Below are 13236 nucleotides of genomic sequence, written 5' to 3' on the forward strand. Positions count from 1 at the left end.
TGGCATACAGAGATCGGAAAGACCGCCAACAACCGCCGCTTAATAGGAAATCAACTAGATTGCCCAGAGGGCTACAAAGAACTATCAACCGCGAAATTTGGATATCCAACTAGATTGCCCGCAGGGCTACAAAAACCACAATCATGGTTGGCATGAAGAATGAGGGAAATTAAAACTACAAACCGCGAAAGACCGCCAACAACCGCCGCTTAATAGGAAATCCAACTAGATTGCAGGGCTACAAAGAACTATCAACCGCGAAATTTGGATATCCAACTAGATTGCCCATGAAGGGCTACAAAAACTACAATCATTAAAACATAATTATCTTGCTAAGTCGTGGCACTTATACGCCTCCGTAGTATAAGCCTTGCTACATATACACGCATTTCTCAGCTTCAATTTGAAGTAAATCGCACTGATTCTGTGTCTCGCTGGCATCGTCAACATTGGGTATGTGTTGTTCATATTTACATTTTCTTAGTTGCCTTGAATAAAGTTTATTAAAATGTATATGTATCCCTATTAACATTACAGTCACGCGGTAGCTATGACCAGCAAGTTTTAAAAATAAACGGCTGATAAAGTTATTAAATTATGTACTGTCATAAATCAAGGATAACATATAATTTCAAACATCTATGTTTCGTTTTATTCGTTTTATGGAGTACTTCGTAAACCCGATGACTTTCCAAACTTAAAGCTGCTTGGCTACATTCAAAAAGAAATAAAATCCACCAAAAAACGTTGACAACGTAAAGAAAGCAGCAAGTTTAAAAAGCCCCACCTCGGCTCACTTTTTGAAACTTGGTCCCATTTTGAATATCAACACAAATCGGTATTTTTAACGTTTAAACAATAGCATCATTGCCATTAACATGCCTACTTATTATAAAACAAAACATATATAGGATATTGGCCAAGAACAACATAATAACCTTTCTGATCGTTCCAGAATGCTAACAACTTAATATCGCATCGGCACATTAAAGATACATAACACTTCTGGAAATGTTTTAAGTTGATAATTATGACAAAGTTTAAATAAGTATCTTTTACAAATGGGACCAAGTTTCAAAAAGTGAGCCGAGGTGGGGGCTTTTTAAACTTGCTGCTTTCTTTACGTTGTCAACGTTTTTTTGGTGGATCCTAATTATCCTACAGTATCAGCATCCAAAAAGAAAGTCTGGCAGCCCAAAGCCTTGAATCATGCATACCCTTCTTACAAGTTGCTAAGATAAGAATATATTTCTTGATATTTGTTTGTAGATATCACATCACTTGCGATGGAGACGGCTTGCAAGTTACAAACTTTCTGCTGTCATCACTGCCAACGATGGTGGCACTGTTTTGATCAGTACAGAAAACACAAAAGAAGACACCAGACAAGGTATATGCATCGGGGGATATTTCTTATGCATATACAGCAAAGTGCTAGTAATATACCAATTCAGTGCACTCATCAGACACCATTGCAGTGCATGGAAATTGGCAAGTGTTTTAGATCGAAGACAGAATTGACACGACACACAATATATCATACAGCTTGTGATAAACCATTCCAGTGCACAGAATGTGGCAAGTATTTTGCAAGGAAAGCACATTTGACACAACACAAACTCATTCACATTGGTCATAAGCCATTCCAGTGCACAGAGTGTGATAAGTGTTTTTCAAGGAAAGGAGATATGGCACGACACAAACTCATTCACGCTGGTGAAAAACCATTTCAATGCATGGAATGTGGCAAGTGTTTTACAAGGAAAAGTAATTTGACACAACACAAACACATTCACACTGGTGAAAAACCATTTCGATGCATGGAATGTGGCAAGTGTTTTAGATTGAGCAAAGAATTGATACAACACAATTATGAAGTTCACACTGGCGACAAACCATTTCAATGCATGGAATGTGACAAGTGTTTTAGATCAAACACAGAATTGACACAACACACAATAGTTCACACTGGTGATAAACCATTTCAATGTACTGAGTGTGATAAGGGTTTTACAAGGAAAGCAGATTTGACACGACACAAACTCATTCACACTGGTGATAAGCCATTCCAGTGCCCAGAATGTGGCAAATATTTTACAAGGAAAACAAGTTTGACACAACACAAAGGCATTCACGCTGGTGAAAAACCATTTCGATGCATGGAATGTGGCAAGTGTTTTAGATCGAAAACAGATTTGACACGACACACATTAGTTCACACTGGTGATAAACCATTTCGATGCATAGAGTGTGGCAAGTATTTTGCAAGGAAATCACATTTGACACGACACAAACTTATTCACACAGGTGATAAACCATTCCAGTGAACAGAGTGTGGCAAGAATTTTGCAAGGAAAGAAGATTTGACAAAACACAAAAGCATTCACGCTGGTGGTAAACTATTTCAATGCATGATGTGGCTCGTGCATTAGACGCATTAACATCAGCGCGCATGCATTATTTTGTCTAATTTATCTCCCATCAAGTAAAAGCGTTCATTAACCTATAATTGAAGACAGAATTGACACGACACATAATAGTTCACACTGGTGATAAACCATTTCAATGCACTGTTTTGCAAAGAAATCACATTTGACAGGACACAAACTCATTCACGCTGGTGATAAATCATTTCAGTGCACTGGTGGCAAGTGTTTTGCAAGGAAAGAAGATTTTACAAAACACAAGCTCATTCACACTGGTGATAAACCATTTTTGTGCACAGCATGTGGCAAGTGTTTTAGAACAATGACAGAATGTACACGACACAATTATGAAGTTCACACTGGCGACAAACCATTTCAATGCATGGAATGTGGCAAGTGTTTTAGATCGAAGACAGAATTGACACAACACACAATAGTTCACTATTGTTCACAATAGTTCACTATCAACACTGGTGATAAACCATTTCAATGTACTGAGTGTGATAAGTGTTTTGCAAGGAAAGCAGATTTGACACGACACAAACTCATTCACACTGGTGATAAACCATTCCAGTGCACAGAGTGTGGCAATTATTTTACAAGGAAATCAAGTTTGACAGAACGCAAGTGCATTCACACTGGTGAAAATCCATTTCGATGTGGCAAGTGTGGCAAGTATTTTAGATCGAAGACAGAATTGACTCGACACACGATAGTTGGTGATAAACCAGTTCAATGCGCTGAGTGTGATAAATCGGAAATCGCATTTAACACGACATTCAAACTCATTCACACTGGCGAAAAACCAGTCCAGTCCATGAATGTGGCAAGTGTTTTAGATCAAAGACTGCATTTAAACAATGCACATATAGTTCGCACTTGTGAAAAAAGCCCATTTCAATGCTAAACGATGCAAGCACAATTCAAATAAACAGAAAAAACAAAGAGCAAATGTATCAAACAAACGCAAATGGCTAAGGCATGTGCGTACAGATCAGATTTAGGAGCCTTTTAAATACCTACATAAATCACCGATTACAGGCAGATTTTTCTCATTCATGTCCCTTGTGGGCTAGGCAATACACACCCGCAGACAACAAAAAAAAAGACAAAAAAGCTATTGAGCAAATAAATAAAATTCACTGGATGTAGCATTATAAACTATATTATTTTTGGCATCTCATGCGTTGCTCTGTGATCTCTTTGTGATCAATTTGAATGGTTAAAGAGTCGGATTTTAAAAGTTGAGTATTCGCCCCTTATATCAACGGATATATTATACAAAGGATCCGGCATAGTTGTCTGGATGAGTATCCAGTATGGTACTTGTGTTTTTGTGCACTTATTATTTTTGCCGCATGGCAATAAAAAGAAAATGTGACGTAATGGGAAAAAATATCACTCTAGATTCGCATCAAGCGCAACATATAATTCATCAGAGAGGAAGAAGCACCCTACCGTGCCAATGGAACAATTAAAGTATAACCCGCTGATGGAAGCTAGGTCATCAACATTTTCTTTATCTTCATATAATATACCCATCTTTTTAAGGTTGGCTGAGTCGAAACACTGGCTATAACTATCATTCCACAATCGAAAACCAAATTCGATCATTGCCTCCTGAATATCCATGTTTCTGTTTGCATGTGATGCAAATCCAGATTAACATTACGTTTTGTTACCAAAATCGATGGTAATAACTCTTGTAGTGAGGGGTCAACATTTGCACAAAAGGAGGCAAATTTTGTGGTGCATCACAAGATTTTGCACCACGAAAATCATTTTGGTGAACATGTAATTTAAGGTCCACAGTGAATATACTTTTCTATATAATGAAGAGACCTTATGTATATCAACAGGTCAAATTGTGTAGTTCAAATCATTAAACATGCCAATTTTTATCCACTATAAGGGGCTGTGCTATAAGTATGGGCCTGGGGGGGTAAAATGGTGGGGAAGCAATTTTGGCAAGCCGAGGGGGGGGCAAGCGATTTTTAGCACTCATTCTTGGGGCGCCTTTTAAATAAAACTCTCCAAAAAGGCTTAGGAAAACAGTACGGAAATGTTTAATCACACAAAAATAGGCATGGGGGGGGGCATGCGATTTTTGGCGGGTCAACGGGGGAATAAGCGATTATTGGCGAGGCGTTTTGAAATTTTACCACCTGGGGGGTTGGCTCATAAATATTACACAGCCCCAAGTGTTTTTTAAAAGATACATCTATAAAACAACATGTAAACTTTCAGAGTATATTAATATAATATTAATAAATACCACTGTTAATTGTAACCTTTCAGATATTTCGATTCACTGCAGTTGGGCCAGGACTTAGAAGCCAATGAGGATTGTGGTATATTGCATGGCTGCCTGCTGCTTCACTCAAGGACATTTCTACAAGTCTTGAATTGACCGAATTCACTCTGACCGATGGATTTCAGATACACACAGTAACTTGATCTACATCTATGAATGTTGTTCGATTCCTCTCAAGATGGCAATGAAACTTTTAAAACCATTTTCTTGTGCATTTTGCAAACGGAAGCATTATTCTTTCGACAAATTCAAAAGCCATGTTAACCGACATCTCATTAAATACTTGCGGGCTCGCAGATGCAACAGACTGTTTTGTAGTAAAGTTTGTGTCTTGTGAACCACATGAGAATCCACACCAAAAAGAAACCTTATCAATGTGAATATTGTCCGAAGTCTTTTGCTCACAGCAGTAGCTTCACATACCACATCAGAACTCATAGAAAAGAAAAGCCCTATCAGTGCAAGTATTGCCATAAATGTTTTACACAGAATAGTAATCTAACAGCACACATCAGAACTCATACCAAAGAGAAACCCTATCAGTGTGAGTATTGCAAGAAATGTTTTATACAGAAAAGTGATCTGACAAAACATATCAGAATTCATACCAAAGAGAAACCATATCAGTGTGAGAATTGCCAGAAATGTTTTACACAGAATATTGATCTGACAAGACACATCAGAACCCATACCAAAGAAAATCCGTATCAGTGTAAATATTGCCAGAAATGTTTTACACGGAATAGTAATCTGACAAAACACATCAGAACTCATACCAAAGAGAAACCATATCAGTGTGAGCATTGCCAGAAAATTTTTACACGGAATAGTTATCTGACAAGGCACATCAGAACTCATACCAAAGAGAAACCCTACCAGTGTGAGTACTGCCATAAATGTTTTACATGTAATAGTAATCTGACAGTACACAGAAGAATTCATACCAAAAATAAACCATATCAGTGTGAGTATTGCCAGAAATGTTTTGCACAGAATTGTCATCTAACAAGACACAGTAGAACTCATACCAAAGAGAAACCTTAGGCTGGACAAAAATATTGATGTGTTTGCTGAAGTTTGGTCTTCCCACCGACCTACTCTCGGCTGGCAAAAACAAAATGTAATTTGAGTGCTGGAACCAAATATTTTGTAGGATGCGGGCTTCTGCTCCAACCAACAAAAATAGACCTGACTCAAAACAATGAAACTGCTGCAGAAGAATATAGTTCTAGTTCTAGAATTAGAATTTTGTAACTTCATATTCGTGCATAATTATTTTGAATACAAACTTGCAATTGTTCCAATAAATGCATTGTCATTGCTACACCAGAGCATCTCACCAAAATGGTTAATTCATTTTATCACTCCCAAATAACATCTGGCCTTCCTAAGATTTACTGGAGTTCAGAGGTCACAGACTACACAGATGCTGCCCGGTAACAACACAAAGGTAGTTTAGGTCATCTGGTCATTTTATATACCTGCTTGACATTACTTATATATTAATCATATATTGAGGGTTGAGAGCCAGAAAGCCTCAACTCAATCACCTGATCCCACAAAATGAACAAAGGCACTACAGTCAAAGCTACAATCCATTAATAATACCAAAAATTTAATAGAAAACAAAAGTCATAGTGGAGGAAATATTGATTTTTAAAGACCAAAGCAAAGAGCCAACTTTATGTTCATTTTGTGAGAGCTGGTCATAGTGAGTAAATAGCTTTCTGGTTCTGAACCCTCGATATGTTTAGGAGTTGTGCAGTAATTATGTGTACCCTGGGGTGGTGAATTCATAAAGTGGTCTGCAAAAAATTGCTTGCCCCCCTTTTGATGTATCAAAAATTCTTTGCTACACCCTTTAGGGGCTGTGCAATTATGAATCCTTTCGGGGAGGGGGGTGTAAAAAATCGCTTGTTCCCCCCTTCTCGGCCCGCCCAAAAATCTTTGCCCACCCTTGCACATGCCGAATTTTTGGGATCCCAATTAGCAAACCTTAACTGAGTCTAGATATATGATGCAAGCGTGCACCAGGAAAATTTGAACATTAAAGCGTTTCCGTACTGTTTTCCTAAGCCTTTTTAGAGCATTTTATTGAAAAGGCGCCCCATGAATGTGTGCCAAAAATTGCTTGCCCCCCCCCCCCCTTTCGGCTCGCCAAAAAAAATTCTTGCCCCCACCCTAATTTTACCTTCCTCAGGGCTCATAATTATTGCACAGTCCCTAATAGTGTGTACAAAATGATGTGTGGGTAATAGTGTAGTTGAGAGTGACATACTGAACATGTACCACTGTTCACTCTATACCTACAGTTTTTATACCCTGATGGGGGTGCTTTTAGGTGCACTTGGGCATTGGTCGCCACTGTAACCCCATCCCCTAAATTGATAAAAGAAAAGGTACCCGACTTATGTACAATGTTGTAAGTGATGTACGGACATCAGTTCGAAACTGACATCGATAAAGGAGCGGGGTCTTTTAGTGAGAAGGTTCCAAAAAAGAGGGTCTTTCTGTAACACTGGGGGAAAATCTGACCCAAAAAATGGGGAAACATTTTGGGTCAAGATATAAAAGTTGATACAAAATTTTTAAAATTTTTGAAACATTTGAAGAAAAATAATGAAAAATGGGGTCATTTAGTGAGAGACTATCAGAAATTTTCCCTAAAGTTTTGAAAAAAAAAGGTGTCTTTTAAATAAAATAAATGAATAAATTTTGGATTTATAAAGCGCCTTTCTCCAGATCTTGGAGGACTCAAAGCGCTGGAATTTCGCTGCAATGGTGAATCATCACAATCAGATCGCATCAACTAGGTTGCTGCCGAACGGCGCACACCTATTCGCATTTAGATTGTAACATCCACCAATTATCTGTGCAGCTCCTCAAATTCCATTGGGTGAAGGAAGTTTTTGATGACCAAACAACTAATCACCGATTTTAGTGACAGGAAAACAAAAAGGGGGTTATTGGGTGAGAAGGAGTTGAAAAATGGGGGTCAATAGAGTACCGAAGTGTGACGTCATGAAATTTTCTATTTTGCATTTCAGCATTTTCATGACCATATTTCAGTAGAACATGATGAAAAACATCCACAGTCCAAATTTGGTGGGAACCGGATCATGAGGGCCCGAGATATGGCCGCATGAATACCTAATAAGCCCCATTGAAATCAATTTAGGTATTTAGGGCTAATTAGGTATTCATGCGGCCATATCTCGGGCCCTCATGATCCGGTTCCCACCAAATTTGGACTGTGGATGTTTTTCATCATGTTCTACTGAAATATGGTTATGAAAATGCTGAAATGCAAAAAAAGATTTTTGTGACGTCATCACTTCGATACTCTATGTGGCCCCACATCCCTGTAGCCCATTTTTGTCTCGCCTGAACTTTGTTCAGGATGGGACTTGGTAATCACTATTTCTGTTTGTCCGTGCGTGGGGGGGGTGTGTGTGTGTGTGTGGGGGGTGTATGTATCTATGTGTGTCCATCCGGAGCTGTATCTGGGGAACCGTAAGACTTACGGCGACGCTACTTGGTGGGAGGAAGGGTATCCAAGTTTGCTCCGTAACCGTATGTTTTCGGGGAAAAATATGCAAATTAACATAGCTAATTTGCATAATTTATGCGCAAATCAGCGCAAATTGATAGCGGAGTTTGTGGACAGACCATCTCAAGATCCGTCGGGCGCATGGTAACGAAACTTGGTGGCAGCTATGATACACATCTGCTGATCACCTGATTAGTTTTTCGGCGAAAAGTATGCGCATTTAGTTGTTAATTTGCATAATTTATGCGGAACGATTCTACAAATATGGTTGGCAATCTGAAGAAATCCGCCTTGTGTAGCTGTATCTGGGGGATTCGTAAGATCCTTAAGCCCTATGATGATGAAACGTGGTAGGGGGTAGTATAACCAGAGGATCTCAACCCGATTCGATTTTCAGCGCAAAATATGGTAATTAAGTACCTAATTTGCATAATTTATGCATAAAATGCAAAAACCTATTTTCTCGGAGACTAGGGGTCGCACGTTCTTCAAACTTGGTGGGTGGGTGCATCTTCACCCCAGACAGAACAAGTTTGTATTGGTTAGTGCGTCAAGGTCACCCAAGGTCATCTGAGGTCAAATGACTAAAAACTGTCGTATGGGCACGAAACTTGGCGGGGACGGTCAACATAATGTGGTAGGGGTAGTATGACCAGAGGATGCACACTAGTACCCCCCCCCATGTGGCCCCTCCCACACACTCAAAGTTGAGGGGGGAGGGTCAAAAATTTAATGAAATATTGTTTTTATATTGCGCATTACATATATCAATTTCATGTAGGCCAAGTCATTAGGCCAAAAAAAGACTTTGAAGAATGTCTCTCATGTACAAAAGTATAGGAAACTGAACATTTAAAACCACCTTTTTAGGGTGAAGGAAGCATTTTTCAAAAAATGTCGAAAACGGGTTTTATGTCAAAAATGTCTCTGTTGGGGTGCTACATCGAGTCAAATGTTCGGAAGATTATTTCGGGGTCATATGAGGTCACCCAGGGGTCATCTGAGGTCAAATTACTAAAAACTGTCGTATGGGCATGAAACTTGGTGGGTACAATCAACATTTAGAGTCAAATGTTCGGAAGATTATTTCGGGGTCACCCAGGGGTTATCTAAGGTCAAATTACTAAAAACTGTCGTATGGGCATGAAACTTGGTGGGTACAATCAACATTTAGAGTAAAATGTTCGGAAGATTATTTCGGGGTCATCCGAGGTCACCCAGGGGTCATCTGAGGTCAAATTACTAAAAACTGTCGTATGGGCATGAAACTTGGTGGGTACAATCAACATTTAGAGTCAAATGTTCGAAAGATTATTTCAGGGTCATCCGAGGTCACCCAGGGGTCATCTAAGGTCAAATTACTAAAACTGTCGTATGGGCATGAAACTTGGTGGGTACAATCAACATTTAGAGTAAAATGTTCGGAAGATTATTTCAGGGTCATCCGAGGTTACCCAGGGTCATCTGAGGTCAAATTACTAAAACTGTCGTATGGGCATGAAACTTGGTGGGTACAATCAACATTTAGAGTCAAATGTTCGAAAGATTATTTCGGGGTCATCCGAGGTGACCCAGGGTCATCTAAGGTCAAATTACTAAAAACTGTCGTATGGGCATGAAACTTGGTGGGTACAATCAACATTTAGAGTAAAATGTTCGGAAGATTATTTCGAGGTCATCCGAGGTCACCCAGGGGTCATCTGAGGTCAAATTACTAAAACTGTCGTATGGGCATGAAACTTGGTGGGTACAGTCAACATTTAGAGTAAAATGTTCGGAAGATTATTTCAGGGTCATCCGAGGTCACCCAGGGGTCATCTGAGGTCAAATTACTAAAAACTGTCGTATGGGCATGAAACTTGGTGGGTACAGTCAACATTTGGAGTGAAATTTTCGGAAGGTTATTTCGGGTTCATCCGAAGTCACCCAAGGGTCATCTGAGGTCAAATTACTAAAAACTGTCATATGGGCATGAAACTTGGTGGGTACAGTCAAAATTTAGAGCCAAATTTTTGGAAGGTCATTTTTGGGTCATCCAAGGTCACCCAGGGGTCATCTGAGGTCAAATTACTTGAAACTGTTATACGGGCATGAAACTTGGTGGGTACAGTCAACATTTAGAGTAAAATGTTCGGAAGATTATTTCGGGGTCATCCGAGGTCACCCAGGGGTCATCTGAGGTCAAATTACTAAAAACTGTCGTATGGGCATGAAACTTGGTGGGTACAGTCAACATTTGGAGTGAAATTTTCGGAAGGTTATTTCGGGTTCATCCGAAGTCACCCAAGGGTCATCTGAGGTCAAATTACTAAAAACTGTCTTATGGGCATGAAACTTGGTGGGTACAGTCAAAATTTAGAGCCAAATTTTTGGAAGGTCACTTTTTGGGTCATCCAAGGTCACCCAGGGGTCATCTGAGGTCAAATTACTTGAAACTGTTATACGGGCATGAAACTTGGTGGGTACAGTCAACATTTAGAGTCATGTTTTTTGGAAAGTCATTTCGGGGTCATTCAAGGTCACTCAGGGGTCATCTGAGGTCACATTACTAAAAATGTCGTATGGGCATGACACTAAGTGGTCACTGTCAACATTAAGAGTCAAATTTTTGGAAGGGCATTTCGGGGTCACCCAGGGGTCATCTGAGGTCAAATTACTAAAAACTGTTGTATAGGCATGAAACTTGGTGGGTACAGTCAACATTTAGAGCCAATTTTTTGGAAGGTCATTTTGGGATCATCGAAGGTCATCCATGGGTCATCTGTGGTCAAATTTCTAAAAACTGTCACAGGGGCATGAAACTTGGTGGGTACAGTCATCATTTTGAGCCAAATTTTTGGACAGTCATTGCAAGGTCATCTGAGGTCACTCAGAGGTCATCTGAAGTCAAATGACTAAAAACTGTTGTATGGGCATGACATATACAGTCAACATTTAGAGCCCAATTTTTGGAAGGTCATTTTGGGGTCAGTAGGGGTCATCCGAGGTCAAATTAGTAAAAATTGGCGGATGGGCATGAGACTTGGTGGGTACAGTCACCATCAGCCAGTCAAATTCCAATATTGGTCCAATCAAGCTCAAATTGAACATGCAAATCGCCATGGGTTGTTGCAGGTTCATTTACTTCTACCAAAAGTAATCGTAAAAGCAGGCGATCGCGAAAGCAGGCGAGACTCGTGGTTCGAGAACCGCCTTGTTAGTGAGTACATCCACGTGAGACATCAGGCGGCGGATGCCATGATCGAGCCGGCAACTTGTGAAACCGCCCGGCCGTATGGCATTTTCCATATACTCGTGTGAAAGGAACGCACCCACCATCCTTTTAAGGGTAAAATATAAAAGTAGCGAAGGCTGGTTTCTAAAAGCGCAGATTTATGCGAACCGAAATACTGCCACCATCAGGTAAGTTGGTGTGGCAGAACACACCGAGGTATCCGTCAAAGGAATCCTGGTCAGGCTTAAAAACACAACAATGAAGATTATTATTTGTTTACAAGTTTTATTAAAGTTCTTACCCTACAAAATGCATCTTAATCTACTACATGAATAACAGTTTATGTCACAAATGGCTTACCATACCTGGCTGAAAGGAATTATTTGATTTTACAATGCACAGCTGTTTAATTAAACAATTAGCAACAGTATGTTTTTATCTGCTGTGTCATGACGCAAATGGCTAACCATACTTTGTATTATGACCCAAATGGCCTGCCATACTTTATGCTGTTTAATACATTACATCATTTTACATAAAGTTTCACAATTTACATCACAAAGAATACTTTTTCTTTTATGAGTTTCATCAAAGCATCTTACACAAGTAAATACATAAACAAAGGTCACTGCACTATTAACTTCATGCACCTGTCTATTTAAAATGCCAAACCTCCAACAATTGATTGTTACCTTACTCTTATACTCAATATGGTTCACTACAAGTGTACTTCTCATTTCCCAATGTTCTCGCCCGAAACCCTTGTTTCGAAACTTCATCACCTTTCTTTCCTTTAATAATTTTACCCACAACACCTGGGCCTAAACTATTTTAATGGTATCACCCGAAAGTTGGCAAAAATGCGTGGGTCGAACCATGTTTAATGTCACACCTGAAAGTTAATTAAAACACGTAGGTTGAATCATTTTAATGGTCACATGACCCGAAAGTTTACCGAACACATGAATCAAACCATTTTTTCACTATTAAATCCGTACCCGCGATAACTGTTTTAATCCACAATCCCATGCAATACATTTACATTACGACTCTTTCACGTACATGTAAAATCTTTTAATACCACACAATCGCACAATACATTACGACTCTAACACTGTACACAATGTTAACTCGCAATTTGAGCGCCGCAAACCTTCGCGTCACTAAACTCTCACTAAAGCTCTCTTACAACTCGCCTAATCTGCAACTCCTAAATGCATAAACCACAAAAGCGCAATTGCCAACATTAATATTACATTTACAATTATTTCACAAAAATGACACTGCAAGCATTATTTCTGAAACCATATTACGCCTACACACTGTAAACCTGTTTAACGAATGTCCTCATGGAAATCCATGTTGCGCACAACCTTCGGGAGTTGATGCTGGGAGCCACATCAAGACATTCTGCACCTCTGCGCAGATTTCCACTTGAAAGACAGTCTTTTTATATAACACGCATTTTTGAGTTGGTACACAAATCCCATGTAATTTTATCCAGTGCTCAACTTGACATATTACAACACACACTTGTACAATATTTCAACGATGGCTGCGTCATTTATCACGTCTTTAATGATCTATTTTTGTCACACACCAATCAACAATTTCAATGCTAATTTTGTCAACAATGGCTTGCCATACTCAAGTTATAAATACACAATTGTATTTACCAGTATTTTGCCAAAGTACACAACATGGTTTCTTACTTGTACACAAGTTAGTTACA

At 39.3% G+C, this 13236-nt stretch overlaps 2 protein-coding genes across 2 annotated transcripts in view; both read left to right on the forward strand.

The window, feature by feature from the left end:
- The window catches only part of LOC140140356 (uncharacterized), a 21928-nt gene extending 17092 nt beyond the window's left edge, over positions 1–4836 (forward strand). The window contains exons 3-5 of the mRNA XM_072162116.1: positions 1428–2324; positions 2884–3101; positions 4725–4836. Of these exons, the coding sequence (XP_072018217.1) occupies positions 1428–2324; positions 2884–3101; positions 4725–4836 (1227 nt within the window). The remainder of the gene's footprint in view (positions 1–1427; positions 2325–2883; positions 3102–4724) is intronic.
- LOC140140870 (uncharacterized) overlaps positions 1–6061 on the forward strand; it is a 9263-nt gene extending 3202 nt beyond the window's left edge. Inside the window, exon 2 of the mRNA XM_072162617.1 lies at positions 4725–6061. Coding sequence (XP_072018718.1) covers positions 5083–5784 — 702 coding nt within the window. The 5' untranslated portion in view covers positions 4725–5082 and the 3' untranslated portion in view covers positions 5785–6061. The remainder of the gene's footprint in view (positions 1–4724) is intronic.
- Positions 6062–13236: the final 7175 nt, after the last annotated feature.

Source organism: Amphiura filiformis, chromosome 19 (genome assembly GCF_039555335.1).
Source record: "Amphiura filiformis chromosome 19, Afil_fr2py, whole genome shotgun sequence".
NCBI lineage: Eukaryota > Metazoa > Echinodermata > Ophiuroidea > Amphilepidida > Amphiuridae > Amphiura > Amphiura filiformis.